Raw genomic sequence first — 18,717 nt, forward strand, 5'->3', positions numbered from 1 at the left:
AGCATATGAACCTCAACAATGGTGACCATAAAAAAACAAACAAAAAAAAAACAAAATGCATGCTGGGAGCCATGGATGAGTTTTGTACTACAATAGTACCCAGCATGCATTGCAGCATGTTTTTTTTTTTTTTTTTTTCTTCGTAACCATTGTTGAGGTTCATATTCTGATTATTGATGTCTGTGTGTGACTAATTGACATCATAGAAGACCAAACTGTTTGGAAAGGTCTTTATATTAACTGATTTAAAAAAGAACTACTGACTTTTTGAATGGCTTTCAATGTAATCAACTGAACTAACTATAAAAGACCTATTTAGTAAGAATCTGAATAGCTCCTTAATTGATGATTATCATCACCAATATGCTGTATAACAACCAATACCTGATCATATTTTCTCTGGGTTTTTTGAGTTATAACAAACGTGTGTCAAAAACACATGGTTACAGCCCAAAAAAAAATATTCTAAGACAGAAGTCAAGGGTCAAGAGCCCAACTAAAGCAAACACTGATCTCTAACATGGTTACTTCAAATGAAAACAATAAATCAACATCTAAACCTTAGTTAATTCTCAATCAGATCTTCTGTAGACGTCTGACAGAAAAATAAAGTCAGTCTGGTTATTAATAAGTGGAGCTGGTGATGCTGTTTGTTAACAGCAGCTGTTCATCACTAAAGCTCAACCAGCACTTAATTAATCACTTGATTACATAATTGCAAAGTTTTAAAACTTACATGGTTTAAGTAAAGGCAATCTGTTTACTCAAACGGTTTGAGTTACTGTGACTTGTCAGGTTTTACAGTGTGTGTGTATAACACCTGATGATATTTTCTCTGGGCTTTTGAGTTACAACAAATGGTTACAACAGCCAAAGAAAAAACTAAGACAGAAATCAAGGGTCAAGAGCCCAACTAAAGCAAACACTGATCTCTAACATGGTTACTTTAAATAAAACAATAAATCAACATCTAAACCTTATTTAATTCTCAATCAGATCTTCTGTAGACGTCTGACAGAAATAAAGTCAGTCTGGTTATTAATAAGTGGAGCTGGTGATGCTGTTTGTGGGGTTGTTTAATCAGATCTTGAGAGATTTAATGTATTTTATTTCAGTTTATTTTATCTAAGGCTGTGTCTGAAGTCAGTTGTAGTTCTTGTGTTTCTCTTTTCTTCAGCAATTCTGTTTGTTAACAGCAGGTGTTCATCAATAATTCTCAATTATCACTCAATTAATCACTTAATTATTTAATTGCAATGTATAAACCCTTTCATACAACACAACAAAATTAAAACAAGAAAACACACAACTATTAAGTTTTAAAACTTAAATGGTTTAAGGCAATCGGTTTCCTCAAACGGTTTGAGTAAACCCAACTTGTCATGTTTTTAAGGATATTTGTTTACACAAAAGGGTTTGAGTAACGTTACTTGTCGGGTTTTACAGTGTGTTAGTTTTAAAACTTAAAAGGTTTAAGGCAATCGGTTTCCTCAAACGGTTTGAGTAAACCTACCTTGTCAGGTTTTTACGGATATCTGTTTATTCAAACGGTTTGAGTTAAGTTACTTGTCGGGTTTTACAGTGCACACACTCACACTCTTAGAAGCTGCTTTTATCCAAAGCAACTTACAGTGCATTCAGGTTAGCATTTTTTTGTTATCTAACCTGTACCTAGATGTTGGTTGTTATACTGTATATTGGTGATGATAATCATTGATTATTGAACTGTTTGGAATCTAATCTCTGATGAAATAGGTGTGTTGGGTAATTAGTTGGATTGATTACAGTAAAAGTGATTATAAGAGACAGTGGTTCTGTGATAATAAGTTGATATAAAGAACTTTCCAAACAGTTTGGTTTTCCGTGGTGTCACTCAGTCACACACAGACATCAATAATCAGCATATGAACCTCAACAATGGTGACCATAAAAAAAAAAAAAAAAAAAAAAATGCAGCAGAGCATGCTGGGAGCCATGGATGAGTTTCGTACTACAATAGTACCCAGCATGCATTGCAGCATTTTTTTTTTTTTTTTTCGTAACCATTGTTGAGGTTCATATTCTGATTACTGATGTCTGTGTGTGACTAATTGACACCGTAAAAGACCAAACTGTTTGGAAAGTCCTTTATATTAACTGATTATGAAAGAACCACTGACTTCATGAATGGCTTTCATTGTAATCAACTGAACTAACTATAGAACACTTATTTAGTAAGATTTTGGACTCTGAACAGCTCCATAATTGATGATTATCATCACCAATATGCTGTATAACGACCAATACCTGATCATATTTTCTCTGGGTTTTTTGAGTTATAACAAACATGGTTTCAAAAACACATGGTTACAACGTCCAAAAAAAAAAAAATCTAAGACAGAAATCAAGTGTCGAGAGCCCAACTAAAGCAAACACTGATCTCTAACATGGTTACTTCAAATGAAACAATAAATCAACATCTAAACCTTAGTTAATTCTCAATAAGATCTTCTGTAGACGTCTGACAGAAATAAAGTCAGTCTGGTTATTAATAAGTGGAGCTAGTGATGCTGTTTGTTAACAGCAGCTGTTCATCACTAATGCTCAATCAGCACTTAATTAATCACTTGATAACTTGATTGCAAAGTTTTAAAACTTACATGGTTTAAGTAAAGGCAATCTGTTTACTCAAACGGTTTGAGTTACTGTGACTTGTCAGGTTTTACAGTGTAGAACAAATCTAGTATGAACGTTTCTAAAGTCTTTGTTTATGGCACAACTGATTAGTCGTTGATGCTCTGTTGTGACAGATAAAATAGGAGTGTATCAACTGAGCGGCTCCTCAGGAGGTGGTTTGATGATCAAGTGTGAACATCCTCAATACAAAACCTACCCAAAATACATCTGTAAATAATCAGACGGATGTTCAGAGAGGAAGAATCCAGGAGTTCAGGGTGAATGGATGGAGAATGGAGATGTTTCTTTATATGACGACACCAGAGCAGGAGTCTTGATGGTGTTTTTTAGAGAGCTGAAAGCTGCAGATGCAGGAACATACAGGTGTGGAGTGAACGTATCTGACTATACTGAGAGCTTCACTGAACTACAGCTGAACGTCACACACGGTGAGGAACAAAAAAAAATTCTTTATCTTATATATTTATTTGTACTAATTATTCTGTAATTTCTGTTGGTTTATAGATGCAAGATATCCAATACGTTTGACTAGATCTGTGTATCTTGGTGGAGAAGTCAACATCACCTGTCAGATCCCAGAGGAACATAAAGTTCATTTCTGCAAAGAGGATGATAATCACATCTGCCAAACCATCAGCTCATCTAAAGTGAGAGAAATGAGTGGTTCATCAGAGAGAAATGAAGAGAGAGTTGTTACAGTGAGCATCAGTAATGTGAGTGTGAGAGATGCTGGAGTTTACTGGTGTGGAGCAGAAACCAGAGACACATATCTGACTTTCATCTCCCTGAACACTAAAATTCAGCTCAACCTCATCAACGGTATTGGGATTGCAATTTTTACATGTTGTATGTACTGTATGTTACTGTCTCAAAATTAACAGCAGAGCACAAATTAATGAATTCAGTTGCTATAGGCTACTTCATGTAGGCTGTAGTAATCAATACCCAAACAAAAAAAAACTTGTATGGAATTTAAATTCCACATAAGATATAGTTTACTCACTGATTGAGATGTGAGACATGGTGCATTTCAGTAAGTTGCTCTGTTTCTTTTAGTACCTTGCAGTATAGTGATCTTTCATGACACATTAAAACGGATCACAACAAAAGTAAACCATTAAAGAATCTATATTGAAATTGTTAAATGTAATGTTTTGAATATCCCAAGTAGTCCCACACTGCTAATTTTAATTTAATTTTCAGTGAGAGATGGAGATTAGTGATATTAAAATATGTGTGTGTTTTATTCTCATTATTAGTGTTTGTGTGATTCTGCTGCTGATCGGTGGATTCACTCTGACTGTGTGCAAATTAAGACACAAGAGACAAGGTGACACTCACTCACAATTACCCACAATCCCCTCTGATGAGCTCCTGTACACTGCTGTCAGTTTCCAGAAGCATGAAGAATCTCTCAGTGAAGCTACAGTCAGATTCAGTAAGAATGAGATTCACTCTGATTATGCTGCAGTCAGTCACTGCATGAAAACTCAAACTAACTTAACAAACTTGCTTCTAATGTAGATCACAGACCATCACACATTATACCAGTATTTTAAAAATAGGCTTTGTTCTTTGTTTGTTTGTTCAGTGTGTGAATCATGAGACACTTTAAAGTTTCCGCTGCTGCACATGTTGCTACTTTCATATGCTTAAAATAGTTTGTCATTTATGTGAGGTTGTGATGAAGACAGGAAATAAAGAATATGAAAACAATAGCCTTGATTGACACTTCTAGAATATATTGTAATGTTTCCACTTCAAATGCAGAGAGACATACAGTTAATAAAGACTCGTGTAATAGCAGCTCTTAAACAGTCACAAGTTCAAGCAACCTTTATAAGACACATGAATCATTATTATTAACTGTTAAAAATTACTGTTTTCTCTTTCTCATCTCTCTGAATACTCTGTTGACCTGCTTTAGAATTGTACATGCAAGAGATACTAGTTCCAGAGATATTATGAGAAAGATCATTTTAATAACCTTGTTATTTTAGCACAAAACTTCTCAGAAATGCTTTATGGGTTAACTTGTTTATCAGTACTTTTGCCGATGTTGTTTTTCAGTTCATTCTTGTTATGTTGGTTTTTTTTTTTTTTTTTTTTTTTTTTTTCTAATGCAACTGCTTATACTGTACTTGTACGATCCATTTTTTTTATTCACTGAATAATAAATATATATGTATATATTTTTGCTATAATGTCTAGTATATTGTCCAATAATGTTAAAATCTTATAATCAGTGAAATTATGTTTGAAATTTCAAATAATATTGAGGCATTAAATTGACTTAAAATGCATTAACACTGAGGATCCCAGAGAAACATCTAGAAATACGGTATAAAAACAACTGATCTGATTATTATCATGAAAAACAGTGAGGAAGGTTTATATTTTCTTTGCAAAGGAGAAAGTCTGAGTATTTGTTGTTATTGTGATATCCATTGGCTTAACAATTACATTTTACTTTGAGTTTGTTTTTGTCTGAAAGTTTCTCACGAATACTGGAGGTGTTTTTTTGGGTTTGTGTGATAAACAGGCTGTTTTTTCCGTCCAGCTCAAAACCACAGAAAAGAGATGAAGGCTCAGGCTCTCAGTTTGGTTTGACTGTGAAGATTAAACAGACTTATTCAGGAAACCCACAGTGAGACTGAACAGTAAAAAAGAAGCTGAACATCATTTGTGAGCAGAAGACAGTTGCTTTTTAAAACAATAAGCTCATAAATCAGTGACACAGAATGTCTGTAAAAATTCTTTAAATGTCATACATTTGTATTGTTTAGTGCATTAACAGAAATGTTAATCAGTGTTAATCAAATTAAAACACAACATACTAAATGTATGTCAATACCACTCTGATTTGTAAATATCTTAGAGTATATTTATATGGCAGTAAAAGCAATGTGCTATTTGCTTTTCTGAATTCAGCCAGATAAAAATATAAACATTACATTTGTAAACATGTATACATTAAGGGTGTGTCATTTCAGAAGAATGCCCCTTAGTATTACAGGTTAATGTGACTTGCTTGTAAAAGTTTCAGTGCTTTGTGTTTGCAGGGTTGTTTAGTACTGTGGTCAGTGTGCTCAACACGAGGTGCTCTCCAGCTTGTGGTTTTCTTTTGTTCTTGTATTTCTTTGTAATTATTTGTGTCAAACCAAGAAGCCTTTTAGTCGCTTGCAGGTGTTATAACAGGATTTTTAATTTTTTTTCTGTACCCATGGTCACGTTTTCTACTCCATAATAGATGCTGTAGGTTTGTGCAACATATGGAAATTTAAAAATAATAATAAATAAATAAAAATGTTCATAAAATATTTGGTATATTCTTGTCACCTGAAATATTTAGAGGGAAGTAAAACGTCAAAGCTTTTCATTAAGAAGTCCAACCAACTGCAAATATAATAAATACCTGTCTGTAATTGGGAGACCTGAAAAAATATGTCAGTTTGTGGAATTGGAAAAGTCGAAAAACAGTCGTTTTTTATCTGTGTTCTACTTTGTGACCCACTATGGCACACAGAACGTTCAGTTCTTATTTTAGATTTTGAATATTCAAATATGACATGACATACTGGAGAGTCAATGAGGAAGAAGACTTTCTACTCCTCCCTTTTCTCCTTATATGGCGTTTGAAATTCGCGGGTATATACTATAGAAATTTGAATTGTCAGATCAGAGAGGAGAAGATTTTCTGTGAGTAATCAATTATAATAACAGCTGTTCCTCACACAAAGCTAATTTATGTGTTTTGAAGACTTGCAGTTACAGGACATGAAGAGTATGTTTTCAATGCTACTTTTTTAAAGTCAATAATATAACGGTCGAGCTGAATCTCTCACACTATTTTTACAAACTCAAACATTTTTAAATGACTATGGTAAATAATCAACATGCATAATTCAACAGTACGCATATAATTATATCAATTACCACTAAAACGTTCTGTTTCAAAATGAAGAATTTCAAACAATAAAAATCGAACTAGATTTGTATATTTTAAAAAAAGAAAAGCAATTGTTTGCTCGTGCAAAACTCGCCCCAGTAATGCAGTGCCAGGTCTTAATGGTAAAATGTTGAATGCTGATTATTTTCGTTTTGTAGCGCCTACAGACTGTAAACACACAACTAAGTCTTTTTGAAACCTCTGGCTCCATCTAGTGGCAAATATGTAAAATATATTGTGATTAAACATAAAGTTTATTGGTTTAATTAAAATAAGATGTATTTATGTAGTTGTATGGTAGTTGATATGGAACAAATTAAATAAAGAAAAAATATGTCTGCACATTCCTTTAATCATTGCAGTGTGCAGTTTACCTATATTTTTTCTTTATTTAGTTTGCTCCTTTAACTTGCACCTCAAAAAGTTGTGCATTTGTTTTTATTAATTTATTAGTTGATATAGAACATACATTTATTTTTATGTGTTCTGGCCAATAATTGTCAGTCATTTACACAGCTCCTGTATGTTTAAAATAAAAGAGTCAGTCTGAAGTAATGAATCATTGGCCTAATATTTGATAATTACTTGGAGCCATTGTTCATGCAAATGTAATTATGACCACAGTCAAAGTGAAGAAAACAGATAAACTCAAGTTCAAGTTCCTCTTTGTGTTTGTTTTGTTGATCTGTCATCAGTGATGCTGAAGTCTGATTGACAGCTGCTGTCCGTGGTGCTGAATCCATATCAACTAATAACTTTTTATGCATCAAGTATCCAAACAAATCCAGTTAAATGCCAATAAGATCTAGTCTATTTGCTCATAAAAGGTGTTTAATATTTCTTACAGCTGACATCAACAAAATTATTAAACCAAATTTGGGGTTCTTTTATCGTTTAAAAAACTGCTTTCCTTATGAGGCTAGAAGGAAATTAGTGGAGAGTACTTTTTTATCTGTAATTGATTATGGTGACCTAGTATGTATGCATGGATCTTCATCTTGATTAAGGAAGCTGGATTCTGTCTATCATGCAGCGTTATGCTTTGTTTGTGGTTCACGTACCCATCATTGTATACTTTACGAATCATTGGCGTGGTCTTCTTTACATCATAGGAGGAAATTGCATATGTATATGTTCATTGTTAAGGCACTTTTAGGTAAGTTGCCATCTTATATTTCAAATCTCCTAATTCCTTACACAAATAGTTACTGTACTAGATCTTAATTGGTCATTTGGTTAAAAGTTTCAAAAGTCTTCTCAGAACTTGGAAAATGTGCTTTTTCCTTTTATGGCCACCTAGGCTTGGAATGATTTGTAAACTGTAGTTAAATTAGAGTCTTCGCCATCCCTGGGCAATTTTAAATGTATTTTGCAAACTGTTTTAAAGGAGTATTGTACATGTTTCACTTGATCTTACTTTTATCAATTGTTTTTTATGAGTATTTTGTTTTGTAATTAGTTTTATGTAAAACTTTATGTGCTGCCGTCTTGACCAGGTCTCCCTGGAAGAAGAGACTGCAAAGTCCCAATGGGACTCTCCTGGTCCCACTTTATATTAAGAGGCCTTAACTGCTACATACTTACATTAAACAAATAAGTACAATGTACTTATTGTGTTCATATTGTATTGCAAAACACTTTTGCTGCTATTGAGGTGGGAAAGGGGTAGGTTAAGGACAGGTTTGGTGGTATGGGTAGGTTTAAGGGTGGGTTAAGGTGTAAGGGAAGGGTCAACAGTGTAATTATAAATGTAATTACTGAAATAAGTGCATTGTAATGATTAATTTAAATGCAAGTACATAGTAGTTAAGGCCACTTAATATAAATTGGGACCCTCTCCTGGCTAAATAAATGACATATATATTTAAAAAAGTGTCAGTTGCATTTCCATTTCTAGGAGTTACTTTTAAGGGTTCTGGATGTCATCAATGAAGTTACATGTTCAGTTTACTGGTTTAATTAATGCTGTTCAGTTTGATTCTGTGTCATTTGTCCTCATGAACATGAAACCTGTGAGAGCTCTGAGTATCAGACAGTGTACCTCCACTAGGTGGCGCTCTTTTAGTGTGATTAATGTGATAATCAGTCAGTGGTGATGGTGGGAGGAGCCAGTAAAGCTGCTCATTACTGATAAAGAGCTGAATAAAGAGGAAGTAACTAAAGCAGACAGACGTAGAGACAGAGAGATTCACACAGATATCATTCAGCAGAAAGAAGACTGAACTCAACTCACAATGAAGATCCTCCTCATCTTCCTCACTTTCTACCTGATCTCAGGTCAGAGCTTTTCTCTTTCATCACTGCAGTAATGATGCTGTTTTCTGTTCATCATCTTTCTGATCACAGTATCAATCTGATTGACAGCTGCAGAAAATTACATTGATGTCACGGGATATTCTGGCGGAAGTGTTCTTGTGGATTCTGGGAAACTTTGGTTCAGTAACTCTGCTAAATATATGTATAGTCTACATGAGAGGAGAACAATAATAAATTATATGAAACATAAATGGATTAATGAAGGAAGATTCACTTTATTTTCCAGTGATTATGGAAAGCTAATGATCTACATCAGAGAACTGAACAAACAACATTTTGGAACTTACTGGATTGAGGTTGAAGGCCAGTGGTACATTGATATGATTTTGAATGTGGAAGAAGGTCAGTCATTTTTATATCAAAATTTGTTTGAAAAACTGCTGGTCATCTCAAAGCTTTTAAATATACGTAACTCATAAAATAAAAATTAATGAATTACAGATTCATGCTGTAAAGTTTCAAAGAGAGTGATGGTGAATATTGGAGAAACTGCCACCTTCAGCTGTGAATATTCATACAATCATATAAATGATCCCAAGATCATATTCAAAGAAGAAAAAGACTCCATTGAGATGATTTACAGCACATGGAAGAAGAAAAAAAGATTCAGTATTTTTGATGACAGACATAAAAACATCTTCAGTGTGAGAATCACTGCTGTGACAACAGATGATGGAGGAGTTTATTTATGTGGAGTTTGGATCAACAGACACTCATACAGTTACTACATTATTAATACTGTTCATCTACATGTTGTTAGTAAGTACAACAAACTTACCATCAAATCTAGTGTAAAAGTTTATACATTGTAGGATCTAATAATAGATTTGGTGATATTTGTAAATGATAGTTGATCATGTTTGTTTCTTTAGCATTTGCTAGATGTCACATTTGATAAGTGTGATTCAATAACATATTTGTGATTGACAGCTAAAGTGGGCGTGTCTAGAGTGAGCGGCTCCTCAGGAGGTCGTTTGATGATCAAGTGTGAACATCCTCAATACAAAACCAACCCAAAATACATCTGTAAAGAATCAGACGGATGTTCAGAGAGGAAGAATCCAGGAGTTCAGGGTGAATGGATGGAGAATGGAGATGGTTTCTTTATATGACGACACCAGAGCAGGAGTCTGATGGTGTTTTTAGAGAGCTGAAAGCTGCAAGATGCAGGAACATACAGGTGTGGAGTTAAAGTATCTGACTATACTGAGAGCTTCACTCAACTACAGCTGAGCATCAGACACGGTGAGGAAACTTTACTTTATCTTGCATGTTTGGGCAATCGTTCTGATTTGTATGCATTTTTTTTCTTGGTTAACAGATATAAAATATTCAAAGAGTGTGACTGAATCTGTGTATCTTGGTGGAGAAGTCAACATCACCTGTCAGATCCCAGAGGAACATGAAGGTTATTTCTGCAAAGAGGATGATAATCACATCTGCCAAACCATCAGCTCATCTAAAGTGAGAGAAATGAGTGGTTCATCAGAGAGAAATGAAGAGAGAGTTGTTACAGTGAGCAGTAATGTGAGTGTGAGAGATGCTGGAGTTTACTGGTGTGGAGCAGAAACCAGAGACACATATCTGACTTTCATCTCCCTGAACACTAAAATTCAGCTCAACCTCATCAGTGAGTCCATTCAGATGATTTCACTGTAGTAAACACATTGTATTTACAATCATTTGTGTTAAATGTCTGTGTTTGATTGTTTTTGATGCCTCCAGTAGTGAGACATGAAGGAGAATCTGCTGAGATCATCTGCTCTTATGATTCAATCTATAAATCAAAGCCAAAGTCTCTCTGTAAGGGGAAGTGCTCCACTAGAGACAGAAAATCCTCTCAGTGAGACTGTGAGAGAAGAGAAAGAGACCAAGACTGGCAGATTGACTCTGAATGATGACGTCACTGCAGGTGTCTTCACTGGGACCATCACTGGACTGACAGCAGAGGATGCTGGGAAATACTGGTGTGCAGTGACATTAGAAACAGAGCTCAATTATCTTTACACTCATCTGATCGTCATCATGAACGAGGGTGAGGAAGGTTTCTGCATCTGAATATGTTTGTTCAGAGGAGAGAAGTGAGAGGAAGAGAGCAAGCGAGTCACAGCAGAGGAGATACTGCACAGAGAAAACATCTGGTGTTTAAAATGTTTAATGATGATTCAAATCATGCATAATTGGTCATTATTGATTGTGACAACAACAAAAAAAAAATCTTGAAAGAAAGCTGTACCATGTTTAATCTGTGTATGGCTGACTTTTGCTTCTCTGTCAGATACATGTATTTGTTAGCATGGATATATTGTCTGCTTTTTAAATGCACTGCATTGTTGTAGATGTAGATAATGACACAATGTTTCTGTGTTTTCCAGATTTCTCCGTGATCATCATTATTAGTATTAGTGTGATTCTGCTGCTGATCAGTGGATTCACTCTGACTGTGTGCAAATTAAGACACAAGAGAAAAGGTTTGGTCATTTATTATCTGTTGAAACAATCTTCAATCTTCAGACTCTCACTCACTGAATGAGTTTCTGTCTCAGATGCTGCTGAACATCTCCAGTTTTTCTTTCTCTTACCAATTAATTCATTTTGTTTTGGGTAATAAGGAAGAATCTCAACATCAAACAAGAGAAGGAGGAAGAAAAATGCAATAGTGAGTTACATCGTTGTGTGTGTTTGTAAATATATCGCGCTAGTAAGGTGTTTTCTCATTTTAATATATATATATTTTATCTTCATTTAGTCATCATGTGCAGACAGCAGACGTGATTCTCTCTCAGATCCTGGATCAGCTCAAATGAAGAATCATGATGATTTACCCACAATCCCCTCTGATGAGCTCCTGTACACGGCTGTCAGTTTCCAGAAGCATGAAGAATCTCTCAGTGACGCTACAGTCAGATTCAGTAAGAATGAGATTCACTCTGATTATGGTGCAGTCATTTACCACAAAAGACTCAACTAACTCACTTATAACAGATCATCACACCAATATTTTATAATATATTTCACCTATATATATGTTTGTTTACAATCACAGTTAAAGGATATTTGTTATTATAATCCATAATTTAGTGTTGAGCAGTTGTTGGGTTTGATGAGGGTTGTTTAGTTCAGTTTGTGAATCATGAGACAAGTTTCCGCTGCTGCTCAAGTTGCTTCTTTCAGGTGTTTAAAATAGTTTGTCATGTCAGTTTAAGTGATGGTGTTATGAAGACAGGAAATAAACCCCTTGACTGACACTTCTAGAAGATACTATAAAGTTTCCACTCCACATATAGACACACAGCAGCTTTTAACAGTTAATAAAGACTCTTTAATAGCAGCTCTTAAAGCTGTTCAAATTACTGTTGTCTCTTTCTCATCTTTCTGAATATTTTGATTTGTACATGCAAAAGACATTTCTTGCTCTTAGTCATTTTTCTGATATAAGAGTTTTAAAATAGAATCATATATTTTATTAATTTAAAAATAAACATATTTTATTTGCTATTATTTCTTTTTTTTCCTCTTCTTTCAAGTTGTAGAATCAGATAATCATTTATTATTTAAATTTTTTTATAATGTATTTAAATTGTCAAACATTGTCATTGCATGGCATGGTCTCTCATTAACCGCTTTAACATAGACGATGACTGAACCTTGTTTTCACACTGATGAAATCAACATTATCAGAGAAATATCTAGAGAAATTAGCATTTTTCAAATGATTTATTGTTCTCGGAATATTCAGAGACTTGAAAACTATATGTTTGCTGTTTTCTGTCTCAAAGTTTCTCACAAATGTTGGAGGTGTTTTTGTATTTGCATGACGATCAGGTCGTTTTTCCGTCCAGCTCAAAGCCACAGAAAACTGGTGAAGGTTCAGGGTCTCAGTTTAGTTTGAGTGTGAAGGTTAAACCGCTTTATTCAGGAAACCCACAGCGAGACACATGAGATTGAACACAGACAGAAGATGAACATTTATTGTGAGCAGAAGACAATAAAGACTAAGAGCTGCTCATTCAGTGATTCACCTGCAACATTTACTGAAATAATGACTTGAGAAAAAAAATTAGAATGTTTATGATCAAACAAAATCAAAACAATGAGCCACCAAATCAATGCCAGAATATGTCTATTAAAATACTTTTAAATGTCACCATTATATTGTTTATTGCATTTAGTAAACTTACATAAATAAACTAACACACAATTTATGCCAATACTACTTTAACAGAACATAAAATAACAGAGTTACTGAATGTGAGAAATCAAACATAAGTAATTTTTTTTTTTATTCAAGCTGTGTAATTTCAGAAAGAAAAAAATTCTCTTTACCCCAGTATTTTTTATTTTTTATTTTATTTTGTTATTTATTTATTTTATGTTTACCATGTAAAGTGACTTAATTGTAAAAGTCTCAGTGCTTTGGGTTTGCAGGGTTCTTTACTGTGGTCAGTGTGATAAAGATCATCAACATGTGCTGCTCTTCAGCTTGTGGTTTTCTTTGTGTGTGTGTTTAAGTTCTTTGGGTCACACCAAAACCCTTTAGCCCCCTGCATGTGTTATAAAAACAGGAAATAGTTCTAAAGTATACACTGTTAAGAAATTTTCCACTTCATAATAAAGATGCTGTAAATGTTTGGAATAAAAAAATATATATATATAGTAATAAATAAGTAAGAATGCATTATTAAATATTTGGATCCTTCAGTGCCTTTTGCTCTGGGTCGCACTGGAATCTCTCCTGAAATAATAATACCTGAAATAATAACCAGAGCCAATGAGGTTCAAGCTCAGTTTTGACTCCTTCCTTTTCTCCTTATATGGAGCTGTGCATCTGTTTGAATGAAAACAAAATTTGCGGGTGAATTGTTGAATTAGTGAACAGGCAGATCAGCTAGAACAAGATTTTCATTGAGTAATGGGTTACATTTGGATCTGTTTCTCACATGGACCTATTTTATGGCTTCAGAAGACCTGACACAACAAAAAACATATGGACGATTTATATGGTATTTTTTGGAGCATTGGTTTAACTGCATTGGTCGAGGCTCGTGAATCTCAAATTATATCTTAACAAACTCAAACAACATGACTAAAATAAATTATCGAAGTTTCTAATTATACAATATATACATTGTTATATTAAACACCATACTCTTATGTGCTAAGATATCAAAATAATTAATTTCAAACAATATATAAGGCTAGATTTGTACATATTTACATTTACATTTAATCATTTAGCAGACACTTTTATCCAAAGCGACTTATTGTACAAATGAGAACAACAGAAGCAAACAGATCAACGAGAGAACAACAAAAGTATACAAGTGCCATGACAAGTCTCAGTTAGCACTGTACAAATAGTTTTTTTTTTTTGGTAATAGAATGCAATAGAACAGAACAGAATGGAATAGAATAGGTAAGTGCTAGTATGAGTTGGTCAGGTGCTGGTGAAAAAGATGTGTCTTTAGATGTTTTTTGAAAATGACTAAAGGCACGGCTGTTCGAACTGAGATCTGGAGGACATTCCACCAGCTAGGCACAGTCCAGTAAAAGGTCTGTGAGAGTGATTTTGTGCCTCTTTGGGATGTCACCACAAGGCGCCGTTCACTTGCAGAACTCAGGCTTCTGGAGGGCGTATAAGTTTGAACTAGTGTGTTTAAGTATAATGGTGCAGCGCCAGTGGTTGTCTTGTAGGCAAGCATCAGTACCTTGAATTTGATGCGAGTGGCTGGTAGCCAGTGTAACCTGATGAGGAGAGGAATAATGTGAGCTTTTTTTGCTTATTGAAGACCACTCTCACTGCTGCATTCTGGATCAGTTGCAGAGGCTTGATAGTACATGCGTGAAGGCCCGCAGTCCAGTCTGGAGAGAACAAGAGCTTGGACAAGAAGTTGTGCAGCTTGCTCTGACAGGAAGGGTCTAATCTTCCTAATGTTGTATAAGGCAATTCAAGGCATTCATGTTTGCCTAGAAAACCACCACTGGCTCTGCACCCCTTTACCTAAATTCATTACTTCAGACTTATGTGCCCTCTAGAAGCTTGCGTTCTGCAAGTGAACGTTGCTTGATTGTGCCATCCCATAGAAGCAGAAAGTCTTAAAAAAAAAAAAAAAAAATCTAGCTAGCTAACTAATCTTTTTATATTCTATTTGCTTTCTTCTCATTTATTATTATACAATTAACAAAAGCAAAAAAAAAGACCTCTAACACTATTCTTTTTCTATTCTATCTGTTTTCTTTTTATTTATTATATTATTTAAAAGCCCTTGCTACGTGTACTGTGTTTAAACTAACTGAGACTTGTTATAGGACTTGTATATCACTGCTCTTTTGTTGATTTTGATTGCGTCCATTGTCCTCATTTGTAAGTTGCTTTGGATAAAAGTGTCTGCTAAATTACTAAATGTAAATGTAAAAAAGGCAAATCTGCAGGACTGGGCTGTTGTAGCAATATGGTCTGTGAAGCTTAACTGATCATCAATCACAACTCCTAGGTTTCAGGCTGTCCTGGAAGGAGTTATGGTTGACGAACCCAGCTGTATAGAGCAGTTGTGATGAAAAGATGTGTTTGCTGGAACCACAAGCAGTTCTGTCTTAGTAAGGTTGAGCTGAAGATGATGTTCCTTCATCCAGCTAGAAATGTCTCTCAGACAAGCTGCAATGCAAGCAGCTACCGTTGGATCATCTGGTTGGAATGAGAAGTAGAGTTGAGTGTCATCAGCATAGCAGTGATAAGAAAAGCAATACTTCTGAATGACAGATCCTAATGATGTCATGTAGATGGAGAAGAGAAATGGTCCAAGCACTGAGCCTTGAGGAACCACGGTAGCAAGAAGTTGTGACTTAGAAACCTGCTCCCTCCAAGACACCCTGAAGGACCTACCTGAAAGGCAGGACTTGAACCACAAGAGTGCAGTACCTGAGATGCCCATCTTTCCTGGAGGATGGCCAGGACAATCTTTTGGTTAACTGTGTCAAAAGAAGCAGACAGATCCAGCGAGATGAGTACTGAAGATTTTGAATTGCTCTTGACAGTTGCATGGCTTCAGTAACCGAGAGCAGGGCATTCTCAGTTGAGTGACCATTTTTAAAGCCAGATTGGTTGCTGTCCAGGAGGTTGTTCTGTGCAAGAAACATAGAGAGTTGGTTGAACACAACTCGCTCAAGTGTCTTTGCAGTGAATGGAAGAAGGGATGTAGTCTGTAGTTTTCTAAAAGTGCTGGATTTAGAGAGGGTTTTTTTCAGCAGTGGGGTTACCCAAGCCTTCTTAAATGCTGTGGGAAATGTACCAGTGTGAAGAGAGATGCTGATAACGTGAGTAAGCGAAGGTATGACTTAAGAAGAAATGGCCTGAAGGAGGTGAGTGGGGATAGGATCAAGTGGACAAGTAGTAGGATGATTGGAAAGGATAAGTTTGGAAATGTCTATCTCCGAGAGTGGAGAGAAGGAGGAGAGAAGTTATGTATTAGTCGTTATGAAGTTATCATTAGTTTGTGGTGTGGGGAATTCATCACTGATGGTTCTGATTTGTGAAGAAAATGGCAAAGTCATCCGCTGTAAGAGTTGATGAAGGGGGAGGGGGAGGAGGACAGAGAAGAGAAAGTTTTGAAAAGTGTGCGAGAGCCAGAACAGTTGTTAATTTTGTTGTGGTAGTACAGGTGCATCTCAATAAATTAGAATGTTCATTTCTGTAATTCAACTCAAATTGTGAAACTCGTGTATTAAATAAATTCAATGCACACAGGCTGAAGTAGTTTAAGTCTTTGGTTATTTTAATTGTGATGATTTTGGCTCACATTTAACAAAACCCCACCAATTCACTATCTTAACAAATTAGAATACTTCATAAGACCAACAAAAAAAAAAAATAATAATAAAAACATTTTTAGTGAATTGTTGGCCTTCTGGAAAGTATGTTCATTTACTGTACAAGTACTCAATACTTGGTAGGGGCTCCTTTTCTTTAATTACTGCCTTAATTCAGTGTGGCATGGAGGTGATCAGTTTGTGGCAAACATAACACTGGACTTCAAGCAAATTAGGCTATGAGCTTCACCACCCTTCCTCCAGACTCTAGGACCTTGGATTCCAAATGAAATACAAAACTTGCTCTCATCTGAAAAGAGGAGTTTGGACCACTGGGCAACAGTCCAGTTCTTCTTCTCCTCAGCCCAGGTAAGACGCCTCTGTCATTGTCTGTGGTTCAGCACATTCCTTGGCACGTCTGTGTGTGGTGGCTTTTGATGCCTTGAGCCCAGCCTCAGTCCATTCCTTGTGAAGTTCACTCAAATTCTTGAATTGATTTTGCTTGACAATCCTCATAAGTCTGCGGTTGGTTGTGCATCTTTTTCTTCCACACTTTTTCCTTCCACTCAACATTCTGTTAACATGCTTGGATACAGCACTCTGTGAACAGTCAGCTTCTTTTGGCAATGAATGTTTGTGGCTTACCCTCCTTGTGAAGGGTGTCAATGATTGTCTTCTGGACAACTGTCAGATCAGCAGTCTTCCCCATGATTGTGTAGCATAGTGAACCAAACTGAGAGACCATTTTATAGACTCAGGAAACCTTTGAAGGTGTTTTGAGTTGATTAGATGATAACCAAAACAAAATATTCTAATTTGTTGAGATAGCGAATTGGTGTTTTTTTTTAAATGTGAGCCAAAATGTGTGCACTGAATTTATTTAATACACGAGTTTCACATTTTGAGTTGAATTACTGAAATAAATTAACTTTTCCACAACATTCTAATTTATTGAGATGCACCTGAATGTCGTTTTAGCAGTGAATACATTTGCAGAGAAGGAAGAGAGGAGTGACTGATAAGCACTAAGGTCAGTAGAGTTTCTTGATTTGCGCCATTTCCTCTCTGCAGCCCTGAGTTTAGAGCGATATTCACGGAGAGCATTGGACACCCAGGGGGCAGAGGGGGTAGTGCGTTCTGCTCTGGATGAAAGTGGGCAAAAGTTGTCTAAGCAAGATGTTAGAGTAAAGCAAAGAGTGTCACTAGCACTGTTCGTGTCCAGTGCTGAAAACTGAGAGGGTGAAGGAAGTGAGGATTGAACAATAGAGGATAGGCGAGAGGGAGAGAGTGAGCATAGGTTGCGTTGAAAGGTAACCTGCGGAGGAGTGTGTGCTCTGTCAGGAGTTAGAAGTGGTTAGAAGAGGTTAGAAGTGATGAGGAAGTGGTCTGAGGTGTGCAGTGGAGTAACTAAAGGGATGTCACTGGAGCAATAGCTTGTGTAGATGAGGTCCAGCTGGTTACCTGATTTGTGAGTAGCCATAGTAGACACTCACTTGAGATCAAATGAGGCGAGCAGAGTGTTGAAGTTAGCAGCCTGGGGTTTTTCTAGGTGGATGTTGAAGTCACAGAGCAGTACCAGAGGAGTACCGTCCTCAAGAAAGTTTGATAGTAACACATCCAACTCTTCCAAGAAGTTACCCAGTTGACCTGGGGGAAGATAAACAACTACAAAGTTGATTATAACAGGGTGGGAAATAGTAATTGCATGTGATTAAAATGAACTGTTGCCTGTAAGAGATGGTAGAAAATCAAATTTTCATTTATTTGAGATAAGGAGACTTATGTTCCCCGTTGCATTTGTTATTTGTTTTGAAGTGCCTACAATAAACGCAAAACCAGCTGTCTTATTGAAAACTCTGTCTCCAGTGGCAAAATTTAAGTAATGTTACATTTCTACTCAACATTACATTTCTTGGTTTCATTAAAATTAGTTTTATGGACTATTGTGTGGTGGTTGATAGAGAACATGT

The 18,717-nt window shown here is 35.6% G+C and overlaps 1 protein-coding gene across 1 annotated transcript; it reads left to right on the forward strand.

Moving 5' to 3' along the window:
- The first annotated feature begins 8,798 nt into the window (after nt 1-8,798).
- Nucleotides 8,799-10,600, forward strand: LOC122147282. The gene is made up of 5 exons (XM_042769416.1): nt 8,799-8,902; nt 8,990-9,283; nt 9,383-9,700; nt 9,872-10,039; nt 10,263-10,600. The coding sequence occupies exons 1-5, from the start codon at nt 8,860-8,862 to the stop codon at nt 10,598-10,600; spliced, it is 1,161 nt and encodes a 386-aa protein (XP_042625350.1). The 5' UTR covers nt 8,799-8,859.
- Nucleotides 10,601-18,717: the final 8,117 nt, after the last annotated feature.

This window comes from Cyprinus carpio, chromosome A1 (genome assembly GCF_018340385.1).
Source record: "Cyprinus carpio isolate SPL01 chromosome A1, ASM1834038v1, whole genome shotgun sequence".
Classification (NCBI taxonomy): Eukaryota; Metazoa; Chordata; class Actinopteri; order Cypriniformes; family Cyprinidae; genus Cyprinus; species Cyprinus carpio.